At 38.9% G+C, this 20049-nt stretch overlaps 1 protein-coding gene across 1 annotated transcript; it reads left to right on the top strand.

The window, feature by feature from the left end:
• The first annotated feature begins 306 nt into the window (after positions 1-306).
• Positions 307-1071, top strand: LOC125823261 (uncharacterized). The gene has a single exon (XM_049502658.1). It carries the CDS (start codon positions 307-309, stop codon positions 1069-1071), a length of 765 nt encoding a protein of 254 aa, XP_049358615.1.
• Positions 1072-20049: the final 18978 nt, after the last annotated feature.

Raw genomic sequence — 20049 nt, 5'->3', positions numbered from 1 at the left:
TATACCTATTCGACAAAATCGCACTAAAGAACCACAGGGGGAAGCAGAGCAACAAGTTCAAGTTCCAAAAGTCATACACCTTTTACCTAAGATACATCCACCATTTCCCCAATGTTTGAAAAATAAGAATGAAGATGAGAAGTTCAAGAAATTTTTTTTCAGTTTCAAGAGCTTATCGATTAACCTCCCTCTAGTGGAAGCATTGTTGGAAATGCCGGGATATGCCAAATTTATAAAAGAACTGGTTACAAAGAAAAGGAGCTTGCAATATGAAACGATTGAGATGCCCCATAGTTGAGTGAAATTATGACAAATGATTCAATCACTAAGAGAGAAGATCCTGGAGCATTCACAATCCCGTGCACGATTGGCATGCTCCAATTTGCTAAAGCCTTGTGCGATTTAGGAGCAAGTATCAACTTGATGCCCTATGCAATATACAAGCAACTTGGTTTGGGTGAACCAAAGGCAACCACAATGAGACTCCTCATGGTTGATCTAGAATGTGAGATCGATGCTGAAATTCCCATTGTTTCGGGAAGGCCATTCTTAGCTACCGGGAGAGCATTGGTGGATGTCGAAAGCGAAAAATTGAAGTTCCGTGTGAATGATGATGAAGTGACCTTCAATATTTGTAAGTCCATGAAGCAACCAAGTAACATCCATATGGTGTCCACTGAGGATGTGATAGATAAGGCAATGGCAAGTATGAGTCATTTAATGCGCAAGAATGATCCCATTGAATTTGTGCTTGCTAATTATGATGACTCCAAAGTTCAGGGTTACGAGGAAGTGGTAGCTGCTTTATCAAGATTAGGATCATATTCAAGGAATCCAATCAAATTGGATATCGATTTGAAAAATAGAGAAAGTCCCCCTGCTAAACCATCAACAGAAAAACCACCGAATTTAGAGTTAAAAGCCCTACCCTCTCATCTCAAATATGCCTTCTTAGGAGCCAATAATACTCTACCGGTAATTATCACCGCCAATCTGCTTGAAGGGCAGGTGAAATTGCTCATTAAAGTACTTCGAAAGCATATAAAAGCTATTGGATGGGCAACGATATAGTAAGAATTCCGCCTGGCATCTGTACTCACAAAATCCGACTCGACAATAAATGCAAACCTAGTGTCGAACATCAACGGAGATTAAACCCTCTAATGCAAGAGGTGGTAAAAAGGGAAATCATCAAGTGGCTAGATGCAGGGGTGATATACCCTATTGCAGATAGTAAGTGGGTAAGTCCGATGCAATGTGTACCGAAAAAGGGAGGCATAACCGTAGTCCCGAATACAAAAGGAGAACTTCTGCCAACAAGAACAGTGACTGGGTAGAGAGTATGCATGGACTGGACCGACAAAGACCATTTTTCGATGCCTGTTATGGATCAGATGCTTGATCGGTTATCAGAAAAAGGGTGGTACTATTTTTGGATGGGTACTCCGGCAACAACTAAATCTCTATTGCGCCGAAAGATCAAGAGAAAACCACTTTTACTTGCCCCTATGGAACTTTCGCATTCAAAAAAATGTCATTCGAGCTATGTAATGCCCCAGCAACATTTCAGCATTGCATGTTGTCTATTTTTGCAGATATGGTCGAAGACTCTATGGAGGTGTTCATGGATGACTTCTTAGTCGTAGGGGATACGTTCGAAGAATTCTTGACTCACTTAGGACAGGTACTCCAAAGATGCGTCGAAATGAATCTAGTTATGAATTGGGAGAAATGTCACTTTATGGTAAAAGAAGGTATTGTTCATGGGCATAAGGTGTCACAAAAGGGGCTAGAAGTTGACAAGGAAAAAATTGAGGTCATTGAGAAATTACCCCTGCCGATTTCAGTAAAGGGTGTTCGTAGCTTCTTGGGGCATGCAGGATTTTACAGAAGGTTTATTAAAGACTTCTCAAAGATTGCACTCCCATTGTGCAAACTCTTAGAGAAGGAAGTGAAAATCCACTTTAATGATGCTTGTATGGCTGCATTTCAGTGTTTGAAAGAGAAACTAATATCCACTCCAATCATCATCTACCCTAATTGATCCCAATCTTTTGAGTTAATGTGTGATGCCAGCGGTATGGCACTGGGGTTTTGTTGTGGCAAAAGCGCAACAAACTGTTTCACCCAATCTACTACGCAAGCAAGACTCTAAATAGTGCCCAGCAAAATTATACGGTCACCGAACAAGAGTTGCTTGCAGTAGTCTATGCATTTGAGAAATTCAGGGTGTACTTTCTAGGCACCAAAGTAATCGTACACACTGATCATGCTGCACTCCATTATTTGATGGCAAAGAAAGATGCAAAACCGTGATTGATTAGGTGGGTACTACTATTACAAAATTTTGATTTCGAGGTGAAAGATCGAAAAGGATGCAAAAAACAAGTGGCTGACCATTTATCAAGGCTGGAAGCAAGGGAGAATGTCGAGCATGAGGTTGACATAGATGACTCTTTCCCAGATGAACGGGTGTTTGCAATATCCCTTAAACATACGCCATGGTATGCAGATTTTGCAAATTACATTGTGTGTGGGCTGATGTCGGATGAGTTGACCTTTTACCAACAGAAAAAGTTTCTTGTTCGATGTTAAAAATTGCTTTTGGGACGAGCCATACTTGTTTTGAGAGTGTGTTGACCATGTCATTAGAAGGTGCGTTCCGGAAGAAGAAGTGGTAGAAATTCTTCATGCTTGCCATACACCTCCAGTGGGAGATCACCATGGTGGTGTTTGCACTGCTGCTAAAGTTCTCCAGAGTGGGTATTACTGGCCATCAATCTACAAGGATGCACATGAGTTTGCAAAGAAATGCTCTAAATGTCACCAGCAAGGCAGAGTGTCTAGAAGACACGAATTACCTCTCACTCCTATTTTAGAGGTTGAGCTATTCGATGTATGGGGGTATAGATTTTATGGGACCAATTGTGAGCTCGTTTGGAAATAAATATATTTTAGTGGCTTTATATTATGTCTCCAAATGGGTGGAAGCCATCGCACTTCCAAACAACAAAGGAAAAAACGTTGTCCAATTCCTGAAACGCTACATTTTCACCAGATTTGGCACTCCGAGAGAAATCATAAGCGATGGGGGATCCCACTTCTGCAATATGTGGTTCTCAATGGCACTGAGTAAATATGGGGTGAAACACAAAGTGGCAACCCCGTATCATCCTCAAACAAGTGGCCAAGTCGAAGTGTCGATTCGAGAAATCAAAAACATCTTGGCAAAGACAGTAAATGATAATAGAACTGATTGGTCTAAGAAACTCGATGATGCACTATGGACATATCGAACTGCTTACAAAACACCTATCGGGATATCTCCATATCAGTTGGTTTATGGTAAGGCTTGTCATCTACCCGTTGAGTTAGAACACAAAGCATTGTGGGCATTGAAAGCTTTAAATTTGGACTGGTCAAAAACATCAAGAGTGAGAATAGAACAGTTGAACGAACTGGATGAATTTTAGACTCAGATCATATGAAAGTTCAGCTATCTATAAAGAGAAGATGAAGAAATGGCATGATGCTCGGATACTCAAGCGAGACTTCAAGGTACGAGATTGGGTTCTGCTATACAACTCGCGGCTTAGACTCTTCCCCGGAAAGCTAAAATCCAAATGGTCTGGACTGTTTAGAGTAATGCGAGTGTTCATCAATAGTGTCGTAGAAGTTGAAGATCAGGAAGGACCTCCATTTACAGTGAACGGTAAACATCTGAAATTGTATCTTGAAGATTGTCAAGAGATTTCGTTGGTTGAAGTGGTATATTTGGAAGATGCCTGAAGGCGCTGTTGTGTTGTGCCGCGAAGTTAACTAAGGCACTGTTTGGGAGGCAACCCAAAAATCCCTTTAATTGCTTTATTTTCATTATTGTCAGTACAGTAATAGAATGGTATGTCATTTGTGCAGGTGAAAGTACTAAAATGAATTAAGGATGGCAAACAATAGATCTTGTCGGCGAGTCGCCGAAGGGGTCGGTGAATCTGACCTTATCTGCCGTTTGACTCAAAACATCGTAAACACTTAAGTCATTTACACTCGACGAGATTTGGAGATTATTTACGATTCACCAAAAATTTTGGTGATCTCGATGAAAATTGTCGTTTGGATCTTCACAATGACTGAAGATTCTGTAAAACTCGGCAAGTCGAGTGCTCACTCAGCAAATCGCCAAGAGATTCGGCAATTAGAACTAATATCGCCAAATGAACAAAAAAAATACTGGACGGATGCCATGACAGATGGAGCAACTGCATAATCAGGATCACTTCTTCACCTCTCTGTTTGTCTTACTTGCATTTAGTGTTGGATTCATATTATTTGCATTTGAGGACAAATTACTCTTTATTGGTGGTGGGGTGAGGCTCACCTTTTGTGTGCTATTTGTGATTCGTGTTTTGTATATATTTGGGTTGTTCTGTTTAAAATTGTGTTTACACTGCTTTTTGTGGATGTTTGAGCTCATGGCTCTCTTTTGTTTTTAAATAGCGAATGATTTTGACCCTTCCAAAAAATTTTGAATTTTTCGCACATTTTTGCCACCCTTTGTGAGTTGAATGTTGTTGTTCTTTCGCAAAAAAATTGAGTCTCAGTTTCGATCAATACCGATGACTTGAATAGTGCTCTCAAGTGAACGAACATGAATGTACTGTTACAATAAGGCCAAATAAAGTTGCATAGACAATATGTGAACTTGTTGCATCTCGTTGTGATTAACCATTTATCGAATTTATTCTCTTGTAACGACCGTTGCACACAAGCGAAAATGTGTAGTCTTGTTTAACTTAAGTGTCGATGCCTTGTGTGATTAGCTTGCTTTGAAACTTGCATGAATAAACCTAGAAATTGCCCTGTTAGTCTGATTAATTTAGAAAGGTGTCCTCTTGATATGATCTTAGGCAATTTTAAAGAGTGTAAGCCAAATTTGACATATACCTCTTTTGTGGCCTACCTGTGAGCGTGTGAAACTTTTGAACACCCTTTGAGCCTTACCTTTCTTTGGAAGAACCTTGATGAACCCTAGACCTTACTGAACCACCACCTACAATCCTCTTGAGTTGTGGTTTAGCGAATACCCAACTTAGGCCAAAAGCCTAAGTTGGGGGTGTGGTGAAAAGAAAAAGGAGAAGTCAAGAAGTGCAAGAAAAAGTCCCCCCTAACCCATGGTATTGCATAAGTGGAAACCCCTTCTAAAAAAAATAAAAAAATAAAAAATAAAAATATATATATATATAAAATAAAAAAATTGGGTTTCCAAGAAATCCATGAGGATGAATAAAAAGGTGACTTGAAGCACTAGAAAAAGAATCGATAAAGGAAAAGAAGGGAATACCTTGAGAATACCACATCCCACGAAGAAGAAGCCACTGAGCCTAAATGACCATACCTTTGAACTCATCTCCATTACAAGCCTTAGAAAGACCTTTTTGATCTTCATTAAATCAAATCAAAAGTCGATTGGAAAATAAGGGCAAACCTATGGGTGAAAACATGCATTGTGTTCCTTTTTTAGTGTGAGCGTTGCATCGGATTCCTAATCTTGAATTAATTAACATTTGTGTGTGAATATGGAATCATCCTTCATGTGAGGGCATTTAGATACTTTTTGTTGAGTCGAACTTGCACAAGTAGCAAGTATTGCGAGCATGAGAATCTTTGGTAATAGTGTGTCACAACTTGAATCTTTGAGTACACAATTGATCCTTGCATAAGTAAATTGATTCTTGTTGTGTACACTCATTATTGAGTCTTGTGTAGCACTGTTTGAGGCACCCTTTTTGAACGGCTGAACTCAAGTTTGCTTGAGGACAAGCAAAAGTTTAAGCTGGGGGTGTTGATGAGTCCACAAATTGGACTCATTTATGGCTTTATTTTGATAGAAATAGTGTCCTTGAATGCTTATTTTGTCTCAATATCTGATGAAAACTCTTAAGTTTCAGGTATTTGAAGTTTTAGTGGAAGCATGGACACTTAGGTGCAAAAAGGAACATAAAGGCTGAAAAGAACAAAGAAGCTGAAGCATGAGCATCGCCAAGAACCTTTGGCGATTCGCCGAAAGGACAGACTCCGCCCTGAAGGAAGAAGATCAAAAAGGCGATGAAAGGTGCAGTCGGTGATTCGCCGAATAGTTCCGCGAAGCAGTACTATTCAGTCCAATGGTCCAGAATGTGAAGATGTTGTAGGCAAGCACTCAACGGAGATGAGACAGAAGAAGGGCGAGTCGCCGAGTCATTCGGCGGACTCGACTTACTTTGCCGAACTATCCGCCTGCACTAATTTCTGATGGCTATAAATACTAAACTCTTTATTAATTTTACAAGTTCCGAACCATTATTATAATTTTTCAAAATAGAATAGTACGTTTTTAGATATTTTTCTCTCAAGTTTGGAGAGGGTTTTGTGGGAGACTCGAAGAGAAAAGGATTTCATCTTCCCCAAATTGTAAGTATGTCTTCTCCATTCTTCTTCCTTTGCTTAAATCAAGGTTTAATTTACTATACCCATTTGATTTTAGTATCATTTTAGGTGTATTTTGTTATTTCTAGATGTGTGGCTAAAAATCCCCATTATTGGGGTGTGATTTTGCAAATATGTGTTGATATTGTTGTTGGGTCTTGCTTGCTGATAGGGTAGATGTATTTTAATGGTGATTTCACCTAGTGGTTGTGGTTTAATTTAATGGGTTTGTAGTTGCAAATACAAAACCACCCATGTGTTTTCGGCTTGCCCGAGAGGGAGATCGCGAAACTAAGACCACTAGACTAATGGCCTAAGGAGTGGGTCGACATGAGGTTCAGCCCGAGAGGGTGAACCCTAGTCCCATATCCTAACACTCAGCTCGAGAGAGTGAGTGAGGTAAGGCGTAGGCTGGTCTTCATGCGGCAAATGGGTGTCCGAGAGGAACGCATTTGAAACGGGGTAAGTTGCCCGAGAGGGAACTTATTTCCATCTAAAGCTTAGCCTAGTCACTATTATCTTGCAAATTTCCTATTGAAAGCATGTACCCAACGATTTATCTCAACTTGTATTGCGGTCACACCCCAAGAACATTTCCCCATACTTGATTTTCTTGTTAATTTTTGCTATTTTTACTACTTGTGACAAAACCCCCAATCGATATTTGACACTTTTATATCGCCCCCTTTAATTTATCATGTTTTTAAGTGTTAATGTCTTTAGCTACAACTAGTTAGAACATAATTTTATTTTTCTATCAATTCTCAAAACCACTCCCTTTGTTACTATACTATCGACGATCGTAGACACTCATACCGTAGGTTAGTGTCGTTGGTCACGATAAGCATCACCCTTAGGCACTGTTGAGCTACTCCTCCACTCTAAAACTAGCTCATTAGGAAACTGAAACTTGACTACTTGAGTTCTTTAATCGACTGAGGCATAACAATCATGAAGCCAATCCATACCTAGAATGACATCAAAATCCACCATGTCTAGCTCAACTAAGTCAGTCATGGTGTCTTTGTGATAGACAGATATGGTACAATCACGATAGACTTTTTCTGCTAAAATAGATTCATCAACCGGTGTGGAAAAATTGAAGGGTTCTAGAAGTTATTCGGGTGAAATCTCAAAATTCTTAGCTACAAAAGGAGTCACAAAAGATAAACTCGCACCCGAATCAAGTAAGACATACACATCAATAAAAAGTCTTTAAGCATACCAGTGATAACATTTGGCGAGTTCTTATGATCCTGGTGACTAGCCATAGCATACAGACGGTTTGCTCCTCCGCCTGTCCCTAAAGTAGCTCCTCTCAAGGTGCATTCGTATACTGGACCCACTGAAGAAGATTGAGATCTGTTACCACCATTACCCGGCCTATTCTTAGGGCACTCTCTGATGAAATTACCCATCTGACAACACTTGAAGCAGCCATCAGATCCATCACGACATTCTCCCGGATGGGTTCTACCACACTTAGCACAAGGTGGGCTCCAAACCCCCTGTGCCACCACTACCATGTGACTGAGTACCATGAGCTTTGAAGAACTTTGATTCCTGTGATCATTCCTATTTCTTGGTGCAGGTGCACTAGCTGATAATGGAGCAGGTCTAGATGACCTTTGTTGGAAATATGACCGATGTCTATTCCCAGTCTTTTCCTGGCCAGACTCATGATTTGTTGTCTAAGCCCTCTTGTTGCAGAACTTTTCCCTATCTTTCAGTTTGTCCTCCTCTAGCTGTTGTACATGAATCATAAGCCTAGCTATGTCCATGGCCCCTATAAATATAGTTGCTCTCCCCTCTTTATTAGATAAACAGGATAGCCTAGACACAAACAAACTCATTCTAGTTCTCACATCAACCACCATCTCCAGAGCATAACGGGAAAGTTGAGTGAACGTGAGGCTGTACTCTTGCATACTCATAGACTCCTGCTTTAGATTAAGAAACGCTCTTACCTTTGATTCACTTAGCTCTTGGGAAAAGAAACGCCCCAAGAAACCATATTCCAACATAACCCAACTCAAAGATGGTGCCTCATCTGCCTTATTCTTCTTCCACTGATCATACCATGTCCTAGCAACACCTTTGAGTTGATATGAGGCTAACTCCACATGCTATGTATCAGTAACACGCATGAGCTCAAACATTTTTTAAAGTTCTTCAGATCCTCCGTGACCTTCGATCCGGTGAATTTTGGGGGTTCATCCTCAGAAACTCATGGATCCTAGATGTATCAGCCACATCCTGTCGACCTACAACTTGTTGACCAGCTTGATTTGCAACAACCTGAGTTGACATCTGGAAAGCATTCCTAAACTCAGCATTAGTGACATCACCCTAAGGGGGTTGCACTTCTGGTAGATTAAGAGCTTCTTGACCTTGAGGATTAACATTCCTCCTAGAAGGACATCCTCAAATAGCTCTATGTGGAGGCATGATCTGAAAATACATGTGTAAGCAAGAGTTAGAGGAAACTTTTATAGAGTTGAACTTTATCGCACGAACAGGAGTAACATGAAAGTGAAATGTTCCTAAATGGTGTAGCCTCCCAATTATAGATATGGCACACTTCACACCTATAACTAGGACTCTATAGACACGGCTTCATAGACACCATAGGACTCTTGAACTTTATGCTCTAATACCAAGTTTGTCACGCCCTAAGCCTACACCCTGGACGTGGCCGACACTCGAGAACCATTTCTAATCCCCAAGTGAACCCTTGGCCTGGCTGACTGTTTAGAAGAAGACTTACTCAAGGATAAAAAATCTCTAAAAATAAAATTTATAATATTCAAACTCAAGTAAATACTTAACGCAACTGTTTGAAAAATACTTAAGTGCAATAATAATAATACTTTGAAAAACAATCTCAAAACGTCTCAAATAAAAAGGGAAATATTGAGAGACTCATCAACTCTAACTATATATGAAGCCTCTTGAACTAGGATAGAAGTCGGTACAAGACTCACGACAACTCAACAATAATATGAAAGTAAATTACGAAATCCTCCGAAAAGCAAGGAGGCTCACAAAAGATGTCTGAAGCACAAAGTGATCTCAACGGAACGCTTATTGATGATCATGAACACTTGTATCTGCATCATAAAACATACAGGTCGAATGAAATCAGAACATTGAATGTACGAGTATGTAATATAGTTGAATAACGAACAACTCAAAGAAAGAGGTTGCAATAGATGTAGATATATACTCAACTAAAGGTAAAGAAATAAGGAAGTGAAATCATTAAAACTTTACAAAAAAATACTTTCTCATTCTCTTATCTTTAGCATAATAAGTGATATGTAAAAATACACTTTAACTCTATTGGGAGAATTTCTAACCGACAACCATCACTATGAGCTAAGTGATGATACAACGTCTTATCCATGCTGCCAGAACTGTCCTACATCGTGTCGGAATATAGAACACCTCAACTAAGTGGATCCACTAAGTTATGCCGAAGGCTCTAAGGATTCATCTAAAAAGTATGATCCTATACCCATGTTGGCAAGACATGGTTTATGAGGGTTGTGAGTTGTCTGAACTCTCCCTCATATCGGTGCTCAATACTACTCACAATAATATTTACCTTTATTCAATGTATAAAAACATTACTCTTTCTCTGGTTGAGATAATTGCCCAACACTGCTCTGAATTAACTCTGAACTCATTACTTCTTTAGAAATCAAAGTTTCTCTTTTCTCACTGTAAAAATGATAAATTTGGCAGTCAATAATTCCCTTAAGCTTTGCTCAAAATGCCTCTTTAAACTTTCCTCAAAAACTCCTTTTACCTTATGAGAAAATCAATTTAAGATAATTATTTGGTTAAATGATTCTCATCAATAACTCAACAAATACTTCATATAATAGGGTTCATCCTGAAAAATAGGCATGAATAATCAACTCAAGAATCTCAATACATAATATATAGCAACTCGAGAATTAGGAATAACAACTCGGAATTCAACAAAGAACTCATCTCAACAATTATCAAAACTAAGGATGTAACCCTAGATTATTCTTTACTGATAGAAAGTAAATGTAGGGCATGAGGACAAACTCACTCCATCACTATGACAGTCTTACATACCTAGGAAGAACAAAGTTCTTGGCGAAATCGATGGAATTCGAAGAACTATAGAAGACCTTAGATTTTCTCCTCATCAATTCTTGTTCTAAGTCTTTGAAGTGTTAAAGAACGTAAAATAATGTTTTAGCACTATTTAGACCTTAAGTAGGTGAAAAAAGTCGTGGGTTAGGCTTTGAAAGGATGGGAAAAGACTAAACTATCCTTTTTAAAAAGTTGTCAAAAATTGTCCGCAGGACTATCTACGAGTCGTGGTTTGAACCACGGACCGTTGATCCAATCTGTGGATTCTATATTGAGTTTCTAAGGCTCAAAAGTCCATTTACAGGTCTAAACGATGACCAATAGGTCCACCTACAGACCGTCGATTGGGTCCAAAAATTTGACCCCTAGTAATCTATCGATGACTTGACAGGATGGGTCATCGTTCAAACCATGGTCTGCCGGTTAGAGATGTCATTCACAGATTCAGAAAACTCTGGTTTGACACTTTTTGGTAAAACGGTCATAACGTTTTACTCCGATCATGAAATGAGGCAAACTTGGTGGTATTGGAAAGAGGATTCAAAGACATTTAATTTAATAGGTCATAGTTCACCTAATAATTATGTGCCTAGGGGGATATGATCATTTGAAGTTGACCTAAGTAGAATCTTATGTCAAAACTTAATCGGAAATGAAGATTTCAACTCAACTTTGTGCTAGGGGGTTCTTGTGACCTTAAATCATATCCAAATCCATTCGAACACCAAAAAAATGACATTTACACGTATTAGTAACTTAAGAATCACACAATTCAATTTTATAAGCAATTAAAGAGTGGTTCGGGCCTTAGCTTAGAAATTTTTGGGGTGTTACAACTAAGTTATCTGCATTTATGTTATTGATATTTTGAATTTCATCATTTCTATCCTCATGTGTTTTGGTTTTATAATGACTTCTCTTGGTGGGATAAGACGAGTGTCATCACACCCATTTTTCATTTGACAACTTTGGTATTCATAATCTACAAAAATTCTTATTATTATTATTATTATTATTATTATTGATGATATTATTTATTTATTGCTCTTTACTTTTATCAGTTCTTAATTTGAAATAAAGATTTCATTCTTTCAAATTTGACGTACCTATTTAGTATATAATATGTACAATATAATGTGGTGTATCTCTTTTATATGAAAAGATACTATCATTCATTTAAGGTTTTTAATATGTGTAGTAATTTTTAATTAGATAATAATATGTTTTCCTCTAAACTATTTAAGTCCTAGATCTTTCTATCTAATTTTGTTCAATTCAAACCTAATTAATCAATTAGCCCAACATAAAATTTTAACCCCAACTTTTAATCCTAAACGTCCATCTTATCTAGATCAACAAATCTTTTACCCTTCCCTATTTTATTCATCCAAAACCTAAATCACTTTTCATCTTTATCCTCTGTTGAAGACGAGCCGCCCCACACCCTCCCTATCCTCTCCCCAACCGCTGCTACACTGTAAAAATACCATGAAGAGCCTCCGGCTCCAGCAAAACCACAACATCTCCCTTCTCCTCATTTTCCTCATACGCGAACCACTGGAGAACAGGCACCAAAAGATTGCCGCACCTTGAAAACATGATGTTTTGGTTATAAGTCTTTTTTAATTGATGATTTTTAGAGGCGTTGATATTAGGTTCCTTGATAAAAAGGTACATTTCTTACGCTCACTTTTAAATTTATTTAATCTTTCTTATTTGGGGAATGTTTCAATCAATTTAATCTTAGATCTGTGATATCAAGTCTTAGCTTTATTTTTATTATCTTAGTGTATTTACTGATGAATTTATGATAAGACTCATTGAATTTCTGGAGTTGGATTTGAAATGCTTAAGAATATTAATTATTAATGCTATATGTGATCATAGACTAAAAATTAATAGTATTAGCAATATTGAAATATGAAGTTCATGTTAAATCTTGTCACTATAATAGTTACTTGATTTAGTTTATTAAGTATTGGTTTACATGAAGTTATTAGGTTGTGTAACATAAATTTTGATAAAATTTTAAGGTCCACTCAATTTAATTGTGAGAAAAAGTGAAATGAGATATTAATTTATTTCGGATCGTCTTATGTGGTTAGTTTGATATGCTTACTCATTTTAAACTTTTTATTATTATTATGAGCTTATCTTGATTAAGAATCTTTATTACCTTATCATTTAATTTTTGTTTGATTAGTTAAATCTTAAGAACAAACATACTCTCGCCTCTTTGAATATTGTTACATGTACATCATAATGAAATGAAGTTGTTTGGAGTTCAACCACGATTAATGGAGAATCCAACGCGTGAAGCAAAACTCAAGTGGAATCATCACCCCGATGGAGGCTATGTACGTTTGGTTAATGATGAAAAATGACAGTCTATAGTTGACTTCTTATATGAAGAAAACATATAACTTTATGAAAATAAAACAACTCCTAATTTACTTATAGCGTGTTTTGTATCGTTGTTTTGCCTATTTTACCATATCTTTTTTTAATTAATGACATTGTTTCGCCACACGCTTCGCGCTGATAAGAAGGAAGTATCCGCTAAAGTACGATGCTAGTAGTGATAGGAGAACATGATAAACAGATAATCTAGTTCATAATAATCTAATATGAATTTAATCAATTATGAATATGAAAGGTATCTAACACCTTCCATTCAAGGTAACTTGAATCCTTGCTGATATATAGTTTTGCAAACCTTTTAAATTAAATTATTTGTTTGTTTTGTGCAGAATTGTATCGAAACGCGCTTCTAATTCTTTAGGCGGTGTCTTTTCTCTTTTTTAAAACTTTAAAAATAATTTTCACTTTGTTTGCCCGTCTTTCGCAAGAAAGTTGGGGTGTGATAATTGTCATGTAGGGCCCCACCTTCACAACAAGTTCTCTTTGTTGTGGCAGATAGGAATGTGCATTAGATTTTTTCAGTTTATTTTTGTGTTATTCAATTTGACTTTTTTGATTTTTTGTTTTGGAAAAGTATAATCCAATTCAAACCAAAATAAATTTTGTTTGGTTTGGTTTTTCTCTTTTCAGTTTGACTTTTATTTTGCTAGACTATCTCATTTATTAATACTATAATCAAAGTTATAATTGAAATTTGAAAAAAAAAAAAAATATATATATATATAGAGAGAAAAGTATATAATTGAATTTCTTAATTATACTATCTAATATAACTCACAAGTTAAACTTAAAACACAATAATTAAAAGTATACCAAATATAGATTTTCAAAGAAAAAATATATAAACTAAATCATAATGAAAGACAAAAACTAAAAAGGGGCGAAAGTGATTAACTCCAACTTAATTCTAAAACTAAATATTATAAATGTAATTATAGATATAATTGATTTTTTCAGTTTTTTTATTATTTTTTAAATCCGAAATCAAACAAAAAAATCAAACAAAGTAAATTCTTAATAAAAAAATCAAACCAATCTAAATTAGAATTCCGTTCAATATGATTTGGTGTTTTGGTTTAATCCGAACAGTGCACACCCTTAGTGTAAGATATAATGAAAATAAAATCAATAGGAGAAAGGTATTAGAAATATTGCAAGGAAGGTTGTCCACAACATACATGATTTATGAATAAAAATTGATTCATCTTGTTGAATAGACCCTTAAATTGAAACTAGAGTCTTGTTTACCTTACAGCTCAGTTGTCTTTGAAATGTTATTGCTTACTGATCACCATGTAGAATAGATCAGATTATATCTCAAAATTTGCAGATATTACAAGAACACAAAGATGAAGTATATTTTTTTTGAATTTTCTAATATAATAATGAGAAGTACATAGCCTCATTATCGGTTGATTGTTTGGTTATTAAATGGGAGGTTATATGCTTGAAGCACCTATCTTCTGGTTACTAAGAACTGATACGCTCAAATTACACCTCCCTACAGAAGTATAAGTGATTGTTATCAAGTACAGAACCCAACTTGTAGGTTGGGGTTGATCCCACGAGGAAAATGATTTAGACTTTACTTTAACCAACAATTATATTCAATTAGTCAAATTACTTCCAGAAACAGGTAATAAAAAGAGGGGTTTTGTTTGTGTGAAACAAATAGTAAGAATTTAATAAGTAATCAGTAATCAAAACTCAACTTTGGTTGTTATCAAAAGACAAGAGAAATAACTAGGGTATATGTGTTCCCCACAAGCTCATAACGCAGTAATCCTAATAATAGCAATCATTTCCTAGTGTATTACATGCAAAGTGATAAGTTAGGTATCTCTAAATCCTTGGTTCGGCATCTAGAGAATTTCACCCCGCACCTTGGTCCAGCTACGTGTGTATAATTTACTAACCCTTATCTTTACCTAATATTAGACATCATAATCAATGTTTGGCTTACTTATTACTTCGCACCAATCGACACTGGCCTATTAGATAGTATCACACTAAATCTATGTTGATAATTCTTTTCTTGTTGATTACCTCCTTGGTCCGGCAAGTAGCAACAAGGCAAGTTCTAACGCGTGCACTCGTTAAAAAGACTTCTAAACGAAAGAATTAACAATGCATGTAAAAAACACTATTCCAGAATTGCTTATTTACTATTCATACTTTGTTAATCGTTCATGGTTCCCACAACCCTAGTTGTGGATTTAGTTACCCATATTAGCAAGAACACAATTCATAATTGTAGATGAAGAAATCATGAACTTACGTAAATAGAATAATGAACCCAGAAATTTAACTTGAATTGCAAAGCCAAAATCTTCAAAACGAACTTAGGAAATCAATAATTGCTAGGGTTGCAAATAAAATATCCAAAGTCACAATGTAAAACTAGAATAATAATGTCTCACCCCCAAAAACGAGGTTTACATGCCCTATTTATAGAAAACAAATCCTAAATTAAAAGGCAAACAAATTAAGGAAAGTTTGCTCAAGCACGTGTCTTCATTCCACGAGACTATCTTACGGACCGTCGATGGATCTACGGTCCGTAAGTCCCTTCCGTCAGCCAGGACTTAGAAAATATTTTAGCTTCCAAAAATCAGCTTCTCTGAAGCAAACGACGGACTTACAGTACGGACCGTAGATACGGTCCGTCAATCCCCTCCGTAGCTTTACACTTAGAATCTTCAAAAATCAAGTACTGGAACCCTCGCAGTATCATTCTACGGATCAATCAGTACGGTCCGTAGATCAATGTACGGATCGTCAATGGCCACCGTGGTTCCACACTTGGTCAGATTTTCCTGATTTGTCATCCATACCTTGCCTGCTGATCTACGGCCATCACCCACGGACTGTCAATAGACCTACGGTCCGTAGATCACCTCCGTAAATGCCCTTTTTCTGCATTTCTCTCATCTGCCTATATCCCTCTGCGCCTGAACATCTTTCCTGCAAAATACAATAAAAACACATAAAAACCAATACAAAAAGGCCCTAGACACACACAACTTGTAAGTGAAACATATTAGAAATACCGTAAACTCACGGTATATCAACACCCTCAACTTAAATTCGTTGTTTGTCCTCAAGCGACGCACTACGACTCTAAACGACACTTGTATAGAAGCAAGCATTTCAGGCCCAAGCAATCACATGACTCTATACCCCCCTCACTTTTCAGGTGCAATTTCGTTCTCTTAGACTCGACAAGCTAATCTATGCGGATCAAACAATGACACAGATCGACCAACTGACACACAACATACACCTTCTCACTGTCACCAAGGCACCAACTTTCCGACAATGTAACTAGTGCCCTTACTTCAAACGAAATCCCTTTTTCACAAAAAAATGCATGTCATTCATGGTACAAGAATTTATTCAACACTCACACTCAGAAGTAATTTCAAGTACAATTAGTGCTTAATACCATAAGCTTGCCCTTATTTTCACTGCTTAGACTCTCCCAACTAGATTCTAGGACCACTATAGGACTTTATTGGCTTGTAACGTAGGCTCAGGGTCAGGTGTGGTACATTTGGGTACTGCTTAGTGACTTTCTGCCCTCCTTGACATTACACTAGGTTTTTAACCTCTTTTTGCCCTATTTATGTCATTACTATTGTTTTACCTTCTTTCCCTTCATTTTCTTCAACCACGGATATGACTTTAGACTTTGTAGCTCTTTTTACTTTTATTTTTATTTTTATTTTGTCTTTCGACAAGTCACATCCTTTCCTCCCGTTTTCTCTTCTTTTTTTTTCACATCACTCTTTTTTTATACCCATTTTTCTTTCAGTTTCCTCTTTCATAGCCACCCTCAACTTGTGGATTAAGTTACTCTTTTTACATTAGCCACCCTCAACTTAGGCTTTTGGCCTAAGTCGAAGTGCACATGTCCAAGGAAGGACCGGGGCCAACATAGTAGATTATGGGAAGGTGAGTTCGGGGTTTGGAAAGAAAGGTTTACTTTTAGGCTCAAAGTTGGATCAAAGGGAGCAGTTATTTCATTTGGTTGGATCCTTCTTTTAGGCAATTTGTGGACTTTTCAGAACAATGGTTTATGATCACTTCCTAACCTCTAGATTGAATTGTCTTAGCAGGACTAACCGAGCAAGTTCTAGTTTGCACAAAAACTGTTTGAACACTCAACGATTCTCACCCACTCTTGGCACATAGTTTCATTATCAGATCATCAGATTAACTCAGTTCAAGTTTCAGCTCAAATCATGCCATCGAGTTGATTCGTTATTATGTCATACTCAGAGACAACATATTCAACTAATCGTAGCCTACAACTTCTAGCGTACATCCCAAAATCTGACGGGTATCATTTTTTATAAGCCATCATACTTCTTTCTTTATCATGCTGCTACACATACAATCCTAAGACATGCCGGTTCAACAAAAATTAAACAGTCCCTTGGGGGAAAAGAACACAGGCAAGAAAACCCCAAGAGAGGATTCATGAGTTGGGTTATTCAGACTTCACCCTATCACCCACAATCCATTTACCCCACCCCCAACAAAAATAGATGTAGTTGTCCCCAATGCATACAAAAACAGTGAAAGAAAATGGATTGGGTAAAGCAAACATGTGGGGCAAAGCGCCGGCAAATCATCAACAAGCAGGGGGTCCGGTTTCTCGAACCTGCTGGAACAACAGTGGGGGCACCCTCAGTAGTGTCCACATCAGCAATCATAGCACCCTTAGTAGTGCTCTCTATCAATTTCTCCGCACCATCAGTGGAGCTCACAACGTCCCCCAAAACAGGCTGGGCCGCTATCACTGGGGAGAGCTCGATGCCCCTACAACTCTCTCACGCACTCTCTGCTGGCGCAGCTCTTCATCTACAATCAAGGCCCTCCTTGCATCCTTCTCCTGCCTACGCTGTCTCTTGAGAGCTTTCTTCACCTCAGTGCAATGAGACCGGTGCCGCTTGCTTTGGCATGTGTAGAGGCAAGCTCCTCCTCGGCGGTCCCACTGAATAGAGCATCTAGCACTGTATCATCAACCAGTGCAGTAGGTGCAACCTGAGGCTCAACTGAAGGTGCGGCAAGGATGGCATCAACGTCAGTCTGGAGGCTGGCTAAGTCAGCCTGCAAAGCAATAGATCTATGGCCGGGGCTGATCGCTCGAGGACTTGCAGTTCAAAGGCATCAAGGCGCTTATTAACGGCCTGGACCTTCCGATCCATCATCCCCTCATCCTACGCTCCATTCTAGCCTCGGACTCGGCTATCAATTTTGCATCCACGGTTGGATGTGATGCAGCAGGGTGGCCATCTGAGCTTCCAACTTCTGTACTCTGGACAATGGGATACAGTAGCTCCTAACTGAGGTGTGGACCGGGAAGAACTAGGAGCCATACTAGTTGCCTGAGATGAGGAGCCCGAGACAGTGTCAGCGTGATCTGGGATGCTGGGGTCACCGCCTTGTGCCTGCCCCACTGTGTCTGCAAGTTGATACCGAAGGGAGGTACCTCAACCTGAGGCTCTCTGCGAGGCGCTGCCACATTTGTCTCATCTCAAATAAGGCCGATGTCCATGCCCCTATAGGGTGGACTAACTTGTCACAATGCCAGATCGGCACTCCAGAGTTCCTGCACATATGAAAATTAGACATGGAAAGGGTAAGTAGTGGAGGTCCTGAATGCCCTCTCGTAATCTCAGGCAAAGTCAATCTCCACTCCTGCTACCAATGTTGCGACCATGACCGCTCTATCCCACATGACTTGATTGTCTGCTTTAGTAGGTGACACCCTGTTACGCACTAGCAGCCAGAAGAACTTTGCCACAAAATTTTTGTGGCCTTCCGGATCCCCAACTGTGGAGCGGCTACCCATTTCGCACGCTCGCCATCTGCAGCTATATACCTGGCCAACCATAGTGGAACAGCCTCTCGCTGCTCAGCGTTCCTCTAGAAAGCGCCACTCCGCACGATGTCCCATCTGTAGTCAAACTTTGCTGTGTTGAGAGACCAAGATGACCCGTGGTAGGACCATAGAGAAAACGTCTGATCGTGGCAGGTGATATGTCCACCAGACAACCTCAAACCAAAGTGAAAGTGAGAGGATCCTGAGCTAGGGGCTTTGACCGCTTGGAAATTGAACCGCGGAGAGTGGCAGCATAGGAAGCATAGAATTCCCGCACAATCTCCTCGCTATACGTCCCTGGGTCACGAGCCATCCAGTCACACTTGTGAAGGTTAAACAGCCGCTGAATATCTGAAACAGTGTGCAAGCTCCGCGTAAGGACTCTACACTCTTCTGTAATTAGTCGAACCATCTTCTGTTTGTCGTTTCCCATCTTGGCATCCCGATAAATTTGCCATTGGCCTTCTACACACCACCTATTTAGCTTGCCGGCTACAGGAGTGGGGTCATCATTCCGTGGTGCAGGTATGGACTCCGAGCTAGTTGTCTCATCAGACGTGGTTGCTTGGTCATCCTCACCAGACCCTGTGGCTGATTTAGCATTAGACCCTTCAGCATGGGCAGACTCGGAGCCTGAAGCATGGAGAGACTTGGACCCGGACATAGACCCCTCTTAACTGGAAGCAGCCCCAATTGGTGCCCGATCAGTGTGTGCTCCTCATCAGACTGGGAGACAGTGACTATGTCGGGAAGCACCTTTCGGGGGTGCCTCTGGTGCCTCGAGTGCCGTGCGAGAAGTCTAGTGTTGAGAGGAACATATGTTGGATCTGTGTCGGTGTCTATGTCCTCATCGATTAACCGGAAACTAGGGGCAACAGATTTTGACTTGCCCCGTTTGGAGTAGGTGACCAGCTTTTCGGTGCCATTGTACCTGTGGGAGAGATATTAGTGCCCAAGACTAACCATAACTATACTAAGAAGAAGTTGAGAACTATAAACGAACAGTAACAAAGTCCAAAAAAATTTCAGACATAGGCACAGTGGTCATCCACGAGGGTATCTACGGTCCGTAGACTGATCTACGGTCCGTGGAGCTCTTCCGTGGATCAGGGAGCCAACTATATAAGTTGCAGATGGAAACCACA

This window comes from Solanum verrucosum, unplaced genomic scaffold, assembly GCF_900185275.1.
Source record: "Solanum verrucosum unplaced genomic scaffold, falcon-dt-bn FXZP01000214.1, whole genome shotgun sequence".
NCBI classification, from domain to species: Eukaryota; Viridiplantae; Streptophyta; class Magnoliopsida; order Solanales; family Solanaceae; genus Solanum; species Solanum verrucosum.
This window is presented reverse-complemented; position numbering and strand designations above follow the sequence as displayed.